At 45.0% G+C, this 17,943-nt stretch overlaps 1 protein-coding gene across 1 annotated transcript in view; it reads left to right on the forward strand.

Annotated features, from left to right (window-relative positions):
* The first annotated feature begins 11,440 nt into the window (after positions 1-11,440).
* The window catches only part of XPR1 (xenotropic and polytropic retrovirus receptor 1), a 207,051-nt gene continuing 200,548 nt past the window's right edge, over positions 11,441-17,943 (forward strand). The window contains exon 1 of the mRNA XM_090047853.1: positions 11,441-11,748. Coding sequence (XP_089903979.1) covers positions 11,680-11,748 — 69 coding nt within the window. The 5' untranslated portion in view covers positions 11,441-11,679. The remainder of the gene's footprint in view (positions 11,749-17,943) is intronic.

Consider the following 17,943-nt stretch of genomic DNA (forward strand, 5'->3'; position numbering starts at 1 on the left):
AGCTGCCAATGCAAGGAAGCAATCAGTAAGGCTAACCGCACCTTCTTGTGCATCTACAGATGCATCACAAGCAGGTCCAGGGAGGTGATACTTCCCCTCTATGTGGCACTGGTCAGGCCGCAGCTGGAGTACTGCATCCAGTTCTGCATGCCGCACTTCAAGAGGGTTCAGAGGAAGGCCACTCACACGGTCAGGGGGCAGCAGGCCAGGCCCTACAAAGACAGACTAAAGGGCCTGAATCTATTCAGCCTCCACAAGAGAAGACTGAGAGGGGTCTGATGGCTGTCTATAAATTCACCGGGGGGACCAGCGGAAAGTAGGTGAGGCTTTGTTCCCCGGTGTACCACCTGGGATAACAAGGAATAATGGCCACAAATTGATTGAGAGCAGGTTCAGGCTAGGTATCAGGAGGCATTACTTTATGGTTAGGGCTGCCAGGCTCTGGAATAGGCTTCCAAGGTAGGTGCTGCTCTCCCCTACCTTCAGGGTCTTCAAGAGGAGGTTGGATAGATATCTGACTGGGGTATTATGATCTCAGCACTCGTTCCTGCTCAGGGCAGGGGGTCAGACTTGATGATCTGTTCAGGTCCCTTCCGACCCTAGAAACTATAACATAGACTGAGTTATTGCTATTTAATATTTTAATAGTATAAAAAATAAAGGTCTTATTTTCTATTGCATTTTGCACAGTCATCAACACTACTGTAAATGGAATGATTGGCATTTTACATCTCCTTTTCATTCATTTCACACTAGCAGAAATGGCTACAAAAGAATCAAGCTCAAGTTATTTTCAGTCCCCTAGAACGTACAAAGTCTGTTGGGAAAGGAGTCAATTATCATGTTTGCCCCAATTTATAGATTCAGCATAGTATACAGCAAATTATGAAGTGAATATTTATTTCAGAAACTGGTCATTTTCCTCATAATCAGCTGGCTGTTGTTTTTGATGCTGTGTTATATTCAAACAATTGAAACTGCAGCAGGTTACCACTCATGCCTGCTCCCAGTAGAAGTCAAGGGGACTGACCTCACTGGGAATAGATGTAGACCCTAACTGATTTTATCTAGTACCTGTTTACACTTGCAAAGACAATATATTGAATAGCTAGTGACCTATTAAGTGCATGTCAAACTGTGATTTAGTGTTTAGTTTTCCTTAAGGTCAGTACTGGTGGTTTGAGTATGAAGTTTCTGTAGAAAGGTACTAAATCTCTATTCATTAAATGATTTTCCACAAATATAATTAAGAGACAGTCTCAGTGAGCTAGAATGTTGTCACTACATGCTCTCCTGTTGCTGCTGGGTAAATCTCAAAGTAAATAACTAGGTCCACAAATCAGAAGACACTGGTTCTGTAACAATGTTCTACTAAATCATCTACTAAATCAAATGAATCATATAGATTGAAGAACTTGTTCTTTTAAGCCATTTTGTGCTCAGCTTCAATAGGAGCAAGATTTAACATTGAATAACTACATAATACAACCTGGAATAATAAAGCTACAGTTTGAATGGTTATCTGAATATTCAACAACAGTAAGTCAGTCTGTCTCTTTGGGGGCCAGGAAACCTTGGGGCAGCAAGTTCTGTTTGATTATCCCCTGCCCTCCATTAATGCTGACCTCATGAAGGAACATCTTGAGAAACTGGATACCTTCAAGTCAGCCAGCCCTGACAATCTACACCCCAGGGTACTCAAGGAGCTGGTGAGCATCATAGCCCAGCTTCTGGCACGGATCTTAGAAAACTCCTGGTGCTCTGGTGTAGCGCCTGAAGACTGGAAGAAGGCCAATGTGGTGCCTATCTTCAAGAAACGGAGGAAAGTGGATCTGGCTAACTATAAGCCCATCAGCCTGACTTCTATTCTGGGGAAGATCTTAGAAAAGTCTATTAAAGAGGCCATCCTTAATGGACTGGCTGATGCCAACATCCTGAGGGATAGCCAGCATGGGTTTGTTGCAGGTAGGTCTTGCTTGACCTATCTCATTTCCTTCTATGACCAGGTGACCTATCACCTGGACAAGGGAGAAGAGATTGATGTCATATATCTTGACTTTAAAAAAGCCGTTGATTTGGTATCCCATGATCACCTCTTGGCGAAACTGCCCAATTGTGGCCTTGGGTCCACAATCCACTGGCTGGGAAATTGGATCCATGATCCACTGGCTGGGAAATTGGCTCCATGGTCGGACCCAGCGGGTAGTAGTTGATGGCAGTCACTCATCGTGGCATCCTGTGACCAGTGGGGTCCCCCAAGGCTCTGTCCTTGGACCCATATTGTTCAACATCTTCATTAATGATGTGTACATTGGAGTCAGGAGCGGACTGGCCAAGTTCGCCGATGACACCAAACTTTGGAGCAAAGCATCAACACCTGAAGACAGGAGGATGATCCAGGCTGACCTGGACAGGCTCAGCAAATGGGCGGACCAGAACCTGATGGTGTTTAACGCTGAAAAATGCAAGGTTCTCCACCTTGGGAAGAAAAACCTGCAGCATCCTTATAGTCTCAGCAGTGCTACACTGGCTAGCACTATGGAAGAAAGAGACTTGGAGGTCATCATTGACCACAAGATGAACATGAGCCTGCCATGCGATGCTGCGGCTAGTAAAGTGACCAAAACGCTGGCTTGCATCCATAGATGCTTCTCAAGCAAATCCCGGGACGTCATTCTCCCCTTGTATTCAGCCTTGTTGAGGCCACAGCTGGAGTACTATGTCCAGTTTTGGGCTCCGCAATTCAAAAAGGATGTGGAGAAGCTTGAGAGAGTCCTGAGAAGAGCCATGTGCATGATCAGAGGTCAGGAAAACAGACCTTACAACGACAGGCTGAGAGCCACGGGGCCCTTTAGCCCGGAGAAGCACAGGCTCAGGGGTGATCTGATGGCCACCTATAAGTTTATCAGGGTGACCACCAGGATTTGGGGGAACGTTTGTTCACCAGAGCGCCCCAAGAGATGACGAGGTCGAACGGTCATAAACTCCTGCAAGACCATTTCAGGCTGGACATAAGGAAGAATTTCTTTACTGTCCAAGCCCCCAAGGTCTGGAACAGCCTGCCATAGGAGGTGGTTCAAGCACCTACATTGAACACCTTCAAGAGTAAATTGGATGCTTATCTTGCTGGTTTCCTATGACCCCAGCTGACTTCCTGCCCTTTGGGCAGGGGGCTGGACTTGATGATCTTCCGAGGTCCCTTCCAGCCCAAATGTCTATGAAACCAGGTTCTGTCAGGGAGGGGTCAGTTGATTCCTATAAAGCATGGGTGTCAAACAGAGCTGGAGGAGGGTTGGATGAGTAGGGATAGGCTGCAGGATGGATCTGGAGTACGAAGCCACTCCATCTGCCTGCAGGGCTGTCCATAGGGCCAGAAGTTTAATAGTGGGCCAAGCAGGAGCAGTGTTAATTGCCATGTGTTGCAGAGCTGCTGCAGTTTCCTCTCATCTCAACACAAGATTTCTAACCCAGGGGCAGCCATACAAATCAGATGCCCTGGCAGTATGTGCTGAATCTGGCCCATAGGGCTGTAAATTTTTCATGGGACAAATAGCAGCAGTATTAATTGTCTCAGCTTTGGGAGCATGGCAATTAATGCTGCCACCACAAGCTGCACCAACACATTTCCAGTCCTATAGGTAGCCCTGTGGGCCAGATGACATGGCTGTGTGGCTCAGGTCTAGTTTGTGGGCCATATCTTTGCCCCCCTGCTGTGAAGTGCTGAGAGGGCTCAGCTGAATTGCTGCAGGAGACTAAGTGTATCTTATGGCAAGGCTGGAAACAAGGCAGAGGAAGAGATGCAAGAGAAAAAGTCTCTGGCTGTTTGTAGCCTGTTTTAGACAGGGGAATAACTTTTTGTTTTATGTTTGAACAATAAACTCAACCCTAAGGAAAAAAAAAGATATGCTTTAGACTCCAGCTGTAGTTTCAGTCTTTCCTGCATGGGTCAGATGGGTCAGCCAAGTACCTTAACCATCCTATATAATTATCTCCTGCAAAGTGCTGTGTTACAAACTCCTGTGATTTTTTAAACAGAAATCTCAGGCTGTGTATACACATTCAAATAATCTGGGAGAATTCTCCCAGGTTTGTTCTCCTAGTAGAGATACTGCCCAGAACTGTGTACGGACATTCAAATGCTGAGGACCTGAAGAGTGAAAAGCTAGCAATGCTGACACTGCCAGGGGTGGGGGCCCTGTGCACACACCTTAGCATTCTCTGCAGGCTTCCTGAGTCAGCCTGGCAACAGATGGCAATGGTACATGGGGCAATCTTAATTGGCTGAGCCAGACTGCCCATGGTCAGCTTATGTTTTCCTGCAGCACAAAGTGCAGATTGTGAAGAAGGCATGTTTTGCTCCCTATTTGAGCAGCAGAGTCCAGTGAGCAACACACAGTCACCCTGTAGGGGAGGAGGGGATCCTGGAGGACTATGTTCTCTTCTGAGAGAAGACACAACATGTACAGATCTTATTTTTCTCCTGGACTAGCTATTTGTACCCTGGGAGAAAAAGCCTGAACATCTGTAAACTCATGGGTTTTTTTCATGGGAGAGCAGCAACTCTCCTAGGAGAAACTGGGTCTAGTACTATTTGAGGGTTTTACAAAGCCTCATGCTATTTGTGGATTTTACTTAAAGCCCCGGTTCCTGGAACTGTGTAACTCTCAGTTTTTATTCAAAAAGTAAAAATTTTAGTCTTTACAATTGCAGATCATGAAGGCAAACAACACACACCTTAAAGGGTTGGAAGCCTAAAAGCAGAGAGAAAGAGAATTCCAGAGTTGTTTTGTAAAAACATCATGATTTCATGCCAACGTTATGATTTCTGGGGACTAAACTAACACCTTTTGAATACTGGGGTTTACGAGTACTGCAAGTTTCATTGGTGTACCTTTTCAGCAACCAGGGTGCCAATAGCATGGATTAGTGATCCAGAGGATGCTAGCTAACCCACGTCATATGGCTACATTATGATTCCAGCCCTGGGAATGTGTTTTCCTCCCTTTCAAAGTGGTAATGGAAGAAGACCTTCTCCTCAGGGCTTTAGCAGGGCCTCTCACCCTTTGAGAACAACAAAGGTGGTAGAAAAATTTCCCCAGGGACAGGACTGGGAGCAAAGGGTCCTCCAATGTTGACTCCAACTGCTGTGGTTCATCTGTCTCAGTAAGGTGGGATGAATAAACTTAGCTTGCTCTCCTGTCACACATGCAATCTTGCATTAGGGTAGTGTTGGAAAGGCCCATCTAGATCACTGGGTGTTGGAATTAAATTCCCAGAAATGTAACTAGAAATTCTGGCACCCTGGTCAAAATGGGCTGGGAGGTGTCAAGCACCAGAGAGGGGTGGGGAGTGAAGGTACATGTGGACAGTCTTATTTTGATGTCTGTGGACCACTTCCACTGTTGCCACAACACAAGCTGCTGGTGCTAGCCTGGGCTCCCCATGCATAGGTCGCTGCTTCCATGACAGGCTCCTCAAAATCTGTGATTCTAGTGTCCCCTATTAACTGGCATCTAATGCTTGTGCCCTGCCACCAGTAACACCACTGTGTGGTATATTCCACCCCTCTCAAGGTACTCTTTCAAGCTGTTAGCTTTTTATTTGTTTCTCTCAAATAACATTTCTAGTAGAGTGGGTTAAAATAATACTTTTGGTGAAATGTCTTAAAATTTTCATTCCTTTGGGTCCAAAAATGTTGAGACCCAAATAGGATCTCCCTACTTACTGATCAAAGTAGGGAGATGCTAGCTTGGCAACGGTGTAATTTGAGGCAGTTTCAAACAAATTATACCAGCAGGAGCAGCCCTGATGTCTGGTTTGCTGGCCCCAAAAAGCTGAAGATCTAATGTTCCAGCAACACTCCTTTTGATGCAGTTTTCTAGTGCTTTGTGCTGTCCTTAAGGTTTGTGTGCTCAGCTCAGTTATCATCAGTTACAGGAGGTCCTCTAGAGTCATGGATGCTAGGGTTGGAAGGGACCTCAACAGACCATCAAGTCTGACCCCCTGCCTAGGCAGGAAAGAGTGCTAGGGTCAGATGACCCAGCCAGATGCCTATCCAGCCTTCTGTTAAAGACCCCCAAGGTAGGGGAGAGCACCAACTCCCTTGGAAGCCAATTCCAAATTCTGACCACTCTTACTGCGAAGAAATGAGTAGGCAATGACTATTTCAGATGGCCTGGCCTGTTGGTAGCATTTATAAATCTTGAGACAAAATGCTGTTTTTGGTAAAACTGGCTAGGGATTCCCACTGTCCAAGAAGCATGGATACATTTCAGCTTCAGGTCCTGAAACAGGCAAATTTAGGAATATCTGCTCTGCTTGGACTGAAACAGATGGAGAGAAGGGAGTCTAGATCAATTCTCATGATCGGCATTTATCGAATGCTGGATGGCTTGTGAATCCAATCCACAGGGAGCTCAGAACTTTAACCGGAGCTATTCTGAGGTTGCAGAAACCTACTTTAGGGCTGGGCTGAGAACATGGAGAGGCACAACAGAGCCATTTTCTTGAGCTAAGATCAGTGCTGTTAGAGCCACGGTAGCTATAATTGTATGTCCAGCCAGGAATCAAACCTGGGTCTCCCACATGGAAGATGAGGGTTCTACCACTGAACCACAACACAAAGAAATACAAAGAGTTAAAGAAGCACATTTGCTTTCCTGAACAATAAGTTAAGCAATCAGGAGACAAAGTACTTTCCTGCAGGTCAGCTTATAAAATTAAGTTACACTCCAGAATATAGCCTTTTTACTGCGAAATACAGATTGCTTAGGTATGTTCACTAATACCCTTATAATTTCTCATTTATATAGAATGTTTCAAGGAACACTCTAGGAAGCTTAATTAAGTGTTGCCACTCCTATACAGCTGGTAAGGCAAAGACAGGTTAAATGCCCTCCTCAACATTCTAGAGGAGTCAGTGTCAAAGTCCTAGGAAATAAGCCTAGGAACCAGCACAGCCTTTTAACCATTGCTGTTATTACCACTGGACAAACTATCTTTCTGAACAACACTGAATTGTAATTAAAAAGCCGGTTTATGACTAAAGGCATCCATGGTTAGCAGTGCAATATCAGCCCTGTAGTTCACGATACAAAACACTCTTGCTGTGGATCTCTTCTCTTTGTGACAGAGATGTTCCTTAATCATTATGCTTGTAAACTTCTAAGCAGGAAATATTTCTCATGATAGCCAAATGCAGGTGACTAATGTTTCTCTTCTTCTAAAGGAAACATTATTGACATGCAAGAGGTTTTTATTATGTCTTTTTTTTCTTTGAGGCTGATAAAAGAGTTTCCTGATATACCCTTTGAAATTGAGTGCTGGGCAGCTTTCTCTAGAAACATGAAAGCTTTTATGGTACTTTTCATAAGAGCTGAGTTTTCTCTTATGACATTAGGCCAGAATTTCGTCCTATCTATGTGTTCTTCACTGTGTTACCAACATCCCCCCCAAGAGGTAAGAAGGGTACGGTAGTTAACCAAAAGATGACTGCACTTTAGTGATGTCATATAGCAGACCTAATCTGAGTAAAAAATCCTCCTGAAATTACTATAATAGTTTCCCTTGAATTAAGCCAAAGTGAAAATTGAGCAAGAAGACAGCCTATAGTTTTGGAAATGTTTGTAACTGAATTCCACATAGATTGGTACAAGGCCCAATGCTATTTAACATCTTTATTAATGATCTGAAAATACACATAAAATCACAGCTGATAAAATATTTGGATGACACAATAATTAAGAGGGTAGTAAATAATGAAAAAGACAGAACAACCATGCAAAACAATCTGTAGTGGTTGGCAAGCTGCACTGGTGCAAATATGTTTTCATATAGCCAAAAGCAAAGTTATACAAAGGGCAAGAAATGGAGTCCATGCTTACCCCAGGGGGAACTGAATCCTGGAAAGCTCTGATTCTGCAAAGGATTTAGGGGTCATCATGGATAAATCATTCAGCATGAGCTCCCAGTCAGCTGTGGTGTCAAAAGGGACTAATTTTGGATCCTTGGACATACATAAATAGGAAAGGAGAGAGTAAAGACAGGGGAGGTAATTTTACCTCTATATACAGCTCTGGTGAGACAGATATAGTATACTCCATTTAAGTATACAGCCTCTGGACTGAAGAAATGCTTTGTACAGTACTTACTTGAGTAAGCACTTACCCCAGTTCCATGTACATATTGCTCATAAACAACAGGAAAAGTCCATGCTAGGCTTTTTTCAAATGCATTACAGGCTCTCACCTTGTTTCTCAGAGCCCCTTATATGTCTAGCACCAGCCTTGAAATTGTCATAACCTTGTCAATTCAAGGCTGCTTCAGAAACTTTGAAATGTGGCTCCTAGTTATTTTGCCAATTAGGTACTTAAAAGGAGAACAGTTGCATTAGGAAGTAGACAGTGGGGCTGAGAGTTCCTATGCACTTAAGGAGTTTATGCACTTAACCAATATACAGATAACTGGAGTTTTTTACAATGCCAACAGTAGGTAATATTATGTTAATCAGCTAAGTGACTTACGCACATAATCAATAAGCACAGAAATAGCATACCCTGTACTGGGATATTGCATCCAGTTTCAATGCTCACATTTTAAAAAGCTATGCGGAAAATTAGAGCGCACACAGAGCCACAAAAATGAGTCAATGGCTGGAGAACATATCTTACAGTGGAAGACTTAAAAGGTTTAATTTCTCCATGAAAAGAAGCTTGAGAAGTGAATGGACTACAGTATATTCCACAGAAAATCTTCTGAGTACTAAAGGGCTCTTTAATTTGCTGAGAAAGATGTAGGAAAACCAATAACTTGAAATTGAAGCCAGATAAATTTGCATTAAAAATAAAAAACTTACCTAGGGTGGAACCATCTGCTAAGGGAAATGTTGTATTTTCTCTCTCTCTTCACATCAAGACTGGGTGCTTTTCTGGAAGATATGCTTCAAACACAAGTTAATACGTCCAATAAGAGGGTAGCAGAGGGCATCTAAATGTAATGGTCTGTTGTATGCAGGGGTCAGTGTAGAAAGTGATGCATTCATAGAATCATAGAAGTCGGATTGCCAGGGCAGGAGAAAAAACTGGGCTCAAATGATCCCAGCTAGGTAGGCATCAAGCCTCCTCTTAAAGACCCCCAGGGTAGGAACCAGCACCACTTCCCTTGGAAGTTGATTCCAGATCCTAGCCGCCCTGACTCTGAAGTAGTTCTTATGGATATCTAATCTAAACCTACTCTCCAACAACTTGTGGCCCTTATTCCTTGTTATGCCAGGGGGCGCTAGGTCTTTCCCAAACCCTTCTGGTCCCCCCTAGTGAGTTTATAGACAGTCACCAGGTCCCCCCTCAGCCTTCTCTTGTGAAGGCTGAACAGGTTCAGGTCCCTCAGTCTCTCATTGTAGGGTCTGCCCTGTAGTCCCCGGATCATGCGGGTGGCCCTCCTCTGGACCCTCTCAGTGTTGTCCACATCCCTCCTGAAGTGGGGTGCACAGAACTGAACACAGTACTCCAGCTGTGGCCTGACCTGTGTTGCATAGAAGGGGAGGATCACCTCCTTGGCCCTGCTAGAGATACACCTGTGGATGCACGACAAGGTGCGGTTAGCCCTTCCAACCATGACCTCGCATTGTCGGCCCATGTTCATCATCATGGGCATTATATCTATGAAAACAATTTTGAGATCATGTGTGATGCTAGTTACAATTGCCCAGGGGCAAATCCAGGGCAGGGTGCAGTTGACCAGTTACACCCCTCTTTGATTTCACCCAAACTTTAAAACCAGTTGCCTGGGATTTGAATTTTTAGGTAGTGCTAGGAGGTAAATTGACTTCATGGCTCATTATCATCTCTCTGATCCCTGTTAATCTTCCTGCACTCCACAGGTGTTAATTCAAGGTGTTAAGGACCCTCTCTCCTTTTTAGTGGTCTTGATGTTTTACTATTCAAATGATCCTTTCTGCTGCAATTCTGCTGTCTGTTAGCCATTCCTGGTAATGTCTATTGGATATTTTACAGACCTGCAGACTGTTTTTAGCTCTAGCTAAAACCTTAACCCGCTGTGGTAAAAGTAACTCAGGGGTAAGAATGACTGACAGTGGGCTTATCTACACATTGCTGTAGTAGGGCAATGTTGCTCCGGTGCCATGTACGGTTACTGTGCCATGCATGTGGCACATGGTTAGATTTCCCTGCTATGTAGCCAAAGGGGCATGCTATACTGGGGGAGCGTGCTGCTATAGTGATGTAACTGCCAACCCCATGTAGACCCATGTGATCACGTCCCTATAGTGTCCCGTATAGCAATGTAGAGCATTGCTACATTGCCATAGGGTGACGTGTAGATGTGCCCAGTGACTACTGGATGCCCCAGCAAAGACACTCAAGAAAGCTAGATGTAGTGTTTTGAACCTGAGTAAGAGATATACTTTTACCTATAATGACTACAGGACTCATGATACAATATTCTTTAACTATTTTCTGCCTAACTTGTTGTTCTTTTTTAAAAATACATATCCAGCAAATTAGTGCACATTCCAATAGCTATATGTGTTTTTTGCGTTTGGGATAATATACAGTGCTAACCTCCTACCATATTAATAAAGCTTCTCATTTCTCTTTAACTGAAGAATGTGTGCAATGTTATACTCCACGATGGGCCACATCACCCACACCTCTCTTTCCAAAACCCTAGATCCATCCATAGGATTGCCCCCCTCTCTATGCACGGACTGTGTGGCATTGTTAGCAGCTTGGAGGGATCTTAGCAGGAGTGGCATAGATAGCAGCTTGGGGTATGCTGAAACACTGAGAAAGCTTTATACTCGGATCATACCCACACTGACTCCCAAGTGCTGCATGACCATTTTGGTGCCCCCAGCCTCCGCAGGGTGGACGGGAGACCTCCACAGCCTGGTGCCCCTGTCTGGTCTGGGCGCCCTGCTAGCACAGCGATTCTGGGCAGTTCAACCTCCCCATTACGCAGCTTATCCCCCAAGGGCGCTGTCTGCGGCAGGGGTCTCCCCCTGGGGTGCTGTCAAAGGTATCTGCCCCTCGCCTGCCCCACAGTGCCCTGAACTGGTGCCTGTCTGCAATACCCTGGAGGCCACTGCCAGCCCGGCCCGGCCTCACACTCCCGTCCCGACACAGACCCTGGGGGCGGCCGTACCCAGCCCCAGCCCGCTGCCAAAACAGAGGCGAAACCCGGCCCCCTGGAGGCGGACTGTGGGCGGGATTATGCAGATCAGCCACGCCTGAGCACGCCCCCTCCCCGCCGCAGGGCTAGACACCGCCCCAGCGCCGCGGTTGGCTGTGACTCCGCCCCCCCAGGCCACGCCCCCAGCCCGTTTCCGCGCTGCGGCGGAGGAGGTGGGCGGCGGTTGCCATGGCGATGACGTCCGGCCTGAGGGGAGGGGAGGGGAAGGGAAGGGGGTGGGGGAGGGGGGGCAGGTGAGTGAGGCGAGGAAGATGGCGGCGGCGGCGGTGGCTGCGGGGCCGCAGCGGGTGGCTGGGCAGCGCTGAGGGGAGTCCGGGCCGGGCGGACGCGGGGCGGCGCGGCCAGGGCCCATGTGCGGCGGCAGGGGCGGCAGGAGCGGCCCGTTAGCACCAGGCACCGCGGCGCCCCGCCGAGCCGGAGCCGGAGCCGGGGCAGCGGCAGCCGAGTGAGCCCGGCGGCGGCGGCGGCAGGATGAAGTTCGCCGAGCACCTCGCGGCGCACATCACCCCCGAGTGGCGGAAGCAGTACATCCAGTACGAGGTACGCGCCGGGTGGGCGGGGGGCCTCTGCTTTTTTGCCCATCGCTCTAACCCCCGCGGGCGATCAGCGACCCTCTTCGTGGGGTCCTGTCCCCTTTGCTCCCCCCCACCCCGTCCCCCCCTCCCACAGCTCCTTCCTTTTTTTTTTTCTTCCCTCCCTCCCTCAGGCCACCTCTGGCCCAGCTGTCCCTGGTGGGGATGAGCCAGTCCTGCTGCCCCCACGGTGCCCGCAGGGAACTTGCCCTAGGTGTCTCAGGCTTTTGTGGCCAGGGGTCTCAATTGCCATGAGGTGAAATAAGCAGGGGGTGCTGGCTTCACTTAGCCTCCTGCATAGCACCTCAAGCATAAAATACCCCCCCAAACACCCCCTCCAGCAGATATTCAGGGGCGCTGTTGATATAACTGTTTCTGTGGTTCCTTTCCCACCTTGGATCTGCACTGCCAGGTGCTTGTGCATCCCTGTCCCCACAGCCAGAACAATGGTGCCCTAGGAAATAAAAGCTGTGCTAGGTGTTACAGGAACTGTTTGGCACAGAGCAATTCTTGTGTCTTAAAGGACAATCACAATCATCCTGCTGAGGCTCTGGCTGCACTACACTCCGCACCTTTTCATTTGCACACTCCCCATCCATGCTCCTGCCCGGTCCCAGGACCGTCTGGTCAACCTCCTCCTGGCCCTGGCTAAGCTTATGACTTACCTGACCAGGAAAGAGGCTCTGGCCTCGGGGGACTATGGGGCCACTTTCCTGCCCCTCATCTATTCACAGCTCTAGGCAGAATTTCACTGGGCAGCATTCACTGGGTCTTTAGACTTGTTTGAGGGCCTGTGGGCACTGTCTGGTGTGCTCTGCTCTGTATACCTCCTTGGTACTCTTGTTACGAACCCTCTTTCTTGTCCCTGTTTTGTTTTCACTTGTCCCAAGTAGTCAATGATGGACCCTTGGTAACCCTACCAAGGGGGGGCTTATAACTTAACTTGGTGGGCGTTGGCCCACCATCCCAGTGTGATATGAAAAGGCCTGTGTCTTAAAGATCCCTTTTTGTCACGCCTTGGCAGCATTTAAGAAAGGAAACATTGCTGCATGGATTTTTGTTTACATATTTGGCACTGAAGGACAGTGATCAGTAAACTGCCCAGTGAGCTTTCCGGGTTCTGCTAAGTAAATATTGATAGCTTGCCATGTAAACTAGGATGTGAATGAGACTTACTGTGGTGTTCCCTAGCACTGTCTAGTAGCCAGCAGTTTCCATTTATATTTTCAGTTGTAAAATCCCAGGGCTACACCTTAAAGTAGACTCTAAGAATGATACAATATCTCTTGCCACCAATAGAGCTTGTGCAAAGGCAAGGTGAAGGAGTTGTCATATTAAGAGGCTGCATTTGGTATTTGCATGTAACCTCTGAGAGCAGATGTGTGGGATCAGGAGCTTGGGGAATAAGCAGGTTATTAAAAAAATATATCTGTTGGGGGGTGGCTAGAAGAAGTCAGTGATCATATAAATATGTGATTGATGGTATGCAATAGGCTGAGAATAATTACTTTTTTTTGTATTCTCATTTTATGTCAGGCTTGTATAAACTATAAATATGCAGGGTACACAGTTGTAGTCTAGAGTTCTTTAACAGTTTATTGTTAAGTATTCTTTCAATTCTGGATTTGAACTGGAGAGAGTCCAGATTGTGGTTCTTATTGAATGTAGTGGTGTTTATACAGCTTGTGAGCAGTAATTTTCAGCACCACTGTCAGTTCTCTTCTGTTTCTAGAGGCAGGGGTACAGGACTTACTAAGCACAGAATTGCCTTTCTGTGCTGTATGGGAGGATTACCAAGAATCAGAACTGATAAGGCACCGAACAGATGATGCACAACCCCTTAAGTTATGGTCAGAGTCCTTTATGTCACAAACAAACTTTGCAGTTATTTTTTATGGTCGTTGTAATCATAAAAGTCTACTGAAGTGACTGGGAACACTAGCTATCATAGCAGCAGTTGCTTATGTTAGGTGAGGTTTTTCATTTGATTGCTTTATTCTAAAATTCTGAAGATATCCAAGCACATTTCAGACAACTGTGCTTGTAAAGAAGAGTAAATGCAAGGTTCTGCCTCTCTTTTTAACCAAGTCAGTTTTACGTATTTAAATAAAAAAATGGAAGCATACGTTTTGCAGAGCATTATTTCATAAGCCCTTAAGGATCCTCGAAATCTATCTCTGGGTCTATGAGAGACCCATAAAGTTAACATCCAGGATGATATTTGTAAAAGAAGCACTAAATTCTTTGAGCAACTCTGGTTCATACAGAATATCAGTTGGCTTTTTCACAGATCTGTGTGGCAGCATATTGCAGAAAGTTAGTAATTTATTCTTGCAAGGCCTAAGGATTTTAGTGTATTAGTGCCAATACTGATGCTACATATGTTATATGTGAGATTGGTGTTCAAGTTAGCATATCTGCCCATATGTGTGTTCTTCTGTATTTTTTTTTTAGCAAAACACTCTCATTAGATTGCATTCATATTATTCATAGTATAGCGCACTTTTAATTTAGTTCTTTCAGTTTTTACAATTGAGTCTTTGGCATACATTATTTTACACTCTGTTTTTTCACAATCTTCAAGGATGGTGTTGGAGCTTGTATAGTCTTGTGTCCAGATACCTTGCTTTTTCATTTATTCGGGGTTTACGGATGCTCTTTGTATTACTTATATGATTTTCTGTTTAAAAAATCTTTTAAAAAATGTTGATACAAGCAATACAAGAAAGTTTTAAAGATCTTGCTGATTACTTAATTTGAAATTTATCTTTGTGGGATATGTTGGAAGAATTCTGGTTTGGTTAAATGAAGATTAAGTCACTTCTGTTTTTCTCAGTTGCATATATATATTTGTGATTAAATTTTTTTAGAGGTGCCACTGGCAGCAACCACTCCTACCTGGAGTGGTTCTTTTTCCATGCACTGAGCATGTGTGGTAGACAACAGGGAGCTGCTTAAGTATAACCATGACTAGCAAGATTCTTCATCTGGACAAGTAGATCTAAAAAGGAAACACTTCTTCCTGCCTGAGCTTGTTTTCTGTATGAACTCAACATGATAAGAGAAGTAAATTTATAAGACATGTTTTGCAAAAAAAAACCAAAACCCTATAAATTGCTTTCTTGCTGGGATCCTTTGACCCTAGCTGACTTCCTGCCCCTGGGGGCAGGGGGCTGATCTTTCAAGGTCCCTTTCAGCACTAATATCTATGAAATCTATGAAATTCATAGGTTGAAACTCTAGCTGTAGAAGCATTCACAACGTACAGTGGGGTTTAAGAATAAAATGGATGTCTGTTTTAAACAGTCCTCCTTTCTGTCTTCCATTCTCCTGTTCCAAAGGGATGTGTCTTTGCATTTAAATGGGAGCTTTATTTAGTTTGAAAACACTGAAATGACAACTCTAGGTAATTTAGAAAATTATGTAACCAAGTGGTGGATAAAAATTGAAGTAGCGGATTTTTTTGGTTTCTGGTAAGTCTGTGGAGGGGAAGGAGTAATGGGGGTGGAGAGGCAGATAGAGGCCTCCATGAGGGAGGGAGTGGGGTGGGGGCTGGGTTTGGGGGTGCTGCCCAGCCAAGGCAGTAAATGGGACCCAGGGCTGGGGTGGGGAGTGGGACAGAGCTGCAGGCAGCTCATCCAGGGATCAGCGTCCCAGTGCTTAAAAATGTGAGCAGCGGTGCTTGAATGAGAGCTTGTCAAATGAGCTTTAGTTCAAGTACCACCCCCACCATTTTTAAGTGTGGGGATGCTCGTAATTGGAGCGGAGCTGAGTGGGGCGAAGGCGGATGCGGCCTACCTGCTGTGGGCTTGGTGCCCTGCTGTCTTTGCCCTGGGGGCCCTGTGCCAGCCCCATGTCCGCTGCCTACCCAGCAGCAAGAGGCACAACATGCTGCCCCAACAGCTGCTGGGTTGGCAGGGGACCCCTGACTGGTGTGGGGCTCCTGAGGCAAAGGCAGCAGAGCAGAGGGCCCCAAGCCCCCAGCAGGCAACCCGCACCCACCCCATGTGCAAATCTGGGGCGAGGGGCACACACCCCTCCCCACTGCCTGGACAAACCTCCCACAGCTCTGTCCTGCTTCAAGCCCAGGGTCCCATTCACTGCCCTGGCTGGGCAGCATCCCCAGTCCCTGCTCTATTCTCTCCCTCACTGTGGGGGCTTTGATCTGCCCTCCCATGCCCTTTCCCTTCCCTGTGCCCCTTCTTCCCCTTCACAGATTTATCTGCAGGGCACTGTTCTCCACATTGCCTGGCTGCGTTTCTGGCCATTTGCATGCGTGCAGGGCTCATGGTGTCCCGGGGGCCCTGGCTAGAAAGCATGTTGCATTTATCAGTGACATTATCGGCTACACTAGTGGGAAAAAAGCTGATAACCAATAATGTTAAATTTCCTTTTATCAGTGCTGATCCAATCTGCAATTGATGTATTGGTGCACCTCTACTAATTGCCTATGTTGGGTTTATCTTGTGTCTTTCTCCAACAAGTAGAACTCAGAAATGAGATTTCAGTAGAGAACATCATAGAGTTGTTTCTTTTCCTAAATTTGATTTAAAAAGCAGTCCTCTTCTTGTACAGGGATTTTTCTCTTTTTTAATATCAGATACACATGAAAAACTTCCATGCACTTTTAAAATTTTTTCCCCAGTGATAAACATTTGACAGTTTTTTCCACGGTTACATAGTAGAATTGAAACCTAGGCGGATTCCAGTAAGGGAATTCATTTGCATTTGTATCTTAGTAATTGGGAGGGAAACAGTTCAGTTCAGGTATTAATAAATATGCTAATTTAATTTACTGTGTTAGTGTTGGAAGTGAGAACTTCCTGTCCTCAGGTTTGTTTCCAAAGAAAAAAAAATCGCTTTAGCCTTAAACAAACATAGGTTCAAATTCTTCTGACTTTACTCAGGTAAACTAGTTTCTATGGCACTATAGAATCTTTGACAGCTAAAAGGCACAACACTTGTATATATTTAAATCTCACTTTCAACTATTTTGCAATGAAAGTATTAGGGTTTTAAATATCTACATCAGTTTTAATTAAAACTGTTTCTTGGATGAAAACTTAACTTGGACTTTAGCTCAGCGTGTATTACTACAGCTGAATGTAACTACTTGAAAATAGGGAATATATAATAGTAATATTGATGGGTACTGTTCTTCCTCTATCACTAGCTGCATTTCTCTCTAGCCTTCCCTCTGGTGGTCTAATTCCTCATGAACTGTTGGGTTTTGTTTCAAAACATCACAAGCCCTTAACACTGGAAGAAGAAAATTTAGTCTGTGTCTTTAACACAGTGAGTTTTCCCATGCCTTATTTAGGAAGTTTATTGTTCAGTTGGAGACTTGTCTACAAAGAACTGTATTCTGTCAGAAACTTGTTTAATTTGTAATTTAGAGTGATGGTTATTTCACTGGAGAACAGGTGAATATCTCGTGGTAAAGTGACCCCTAAATTTCATATGATCTTCAAGCTGTGGGGAAGAGGCAGTGTGACTTTTATTGACAGCTGCATGCCAGCATTTTGCACAGATGCACTGCTAGTATAGTCTCAGAGAGGTTCACCTCTTAGCTTTGCCTTTAACTTGCCAGTGAAAGATGCATTAAATCTATGTGTTGCTGATTGTTCAGGGAGAAATTGTTGTGAGGCTACTTTTGTTTTTGAGTTAGTAAAAATGTAGTTCCTCTTTTGAATGTTATTTCACAATATAAAGTGTGTCTTAGAATTTTTAGTACTAATCTATTTCAGATATAAATATAATGCATATAGTTTGTGGAAGTATAGCAGTTGTGCAGAGTTAAATGGAAGAGCCTTGGACAGGGAGGAATCCATTCTTTCCCTGCTAAGTGGAGAGGAAAAAAATAGATATGATTATGCCCCCTTAGTACGTTTGAAAAAGAAGTCAGCATTACTTTGGGCCTGTCTGCTTTGAGAGAGAATTCTGCTTCCAGAAGGAAGCATAAACTTTTTGTTCCTGTTCAGTGTGTTTGTAGAGCCATTCAGTTTGGCCAAATCTATGGAAAATAGAGGTTTTTATATTGATTCCCTTATTTTGACTTCAGAATGAAAAACTGGGATGGAGATTCATATTTTGTGTATCCTTTTTTACTTTTTCCCCCTTGGACTCCCATTTCCAACCTACACATATAAAAATTTCAATTGTT

This window comes from Crocodylus siamensis, chromosome 5 (assembly GCF_052110815.1).
Source record: "Crocodylus siamensis isolate JL-2025a chromosome 5, ASM5211081v1, whole genome shotgun sequence".
NCBI classification, from domain to species: Eukaryota; Metazoa; Chordata; order Crocodylia; family Crocodylidae; genus Crocodylus; species Crocodylus siamensis.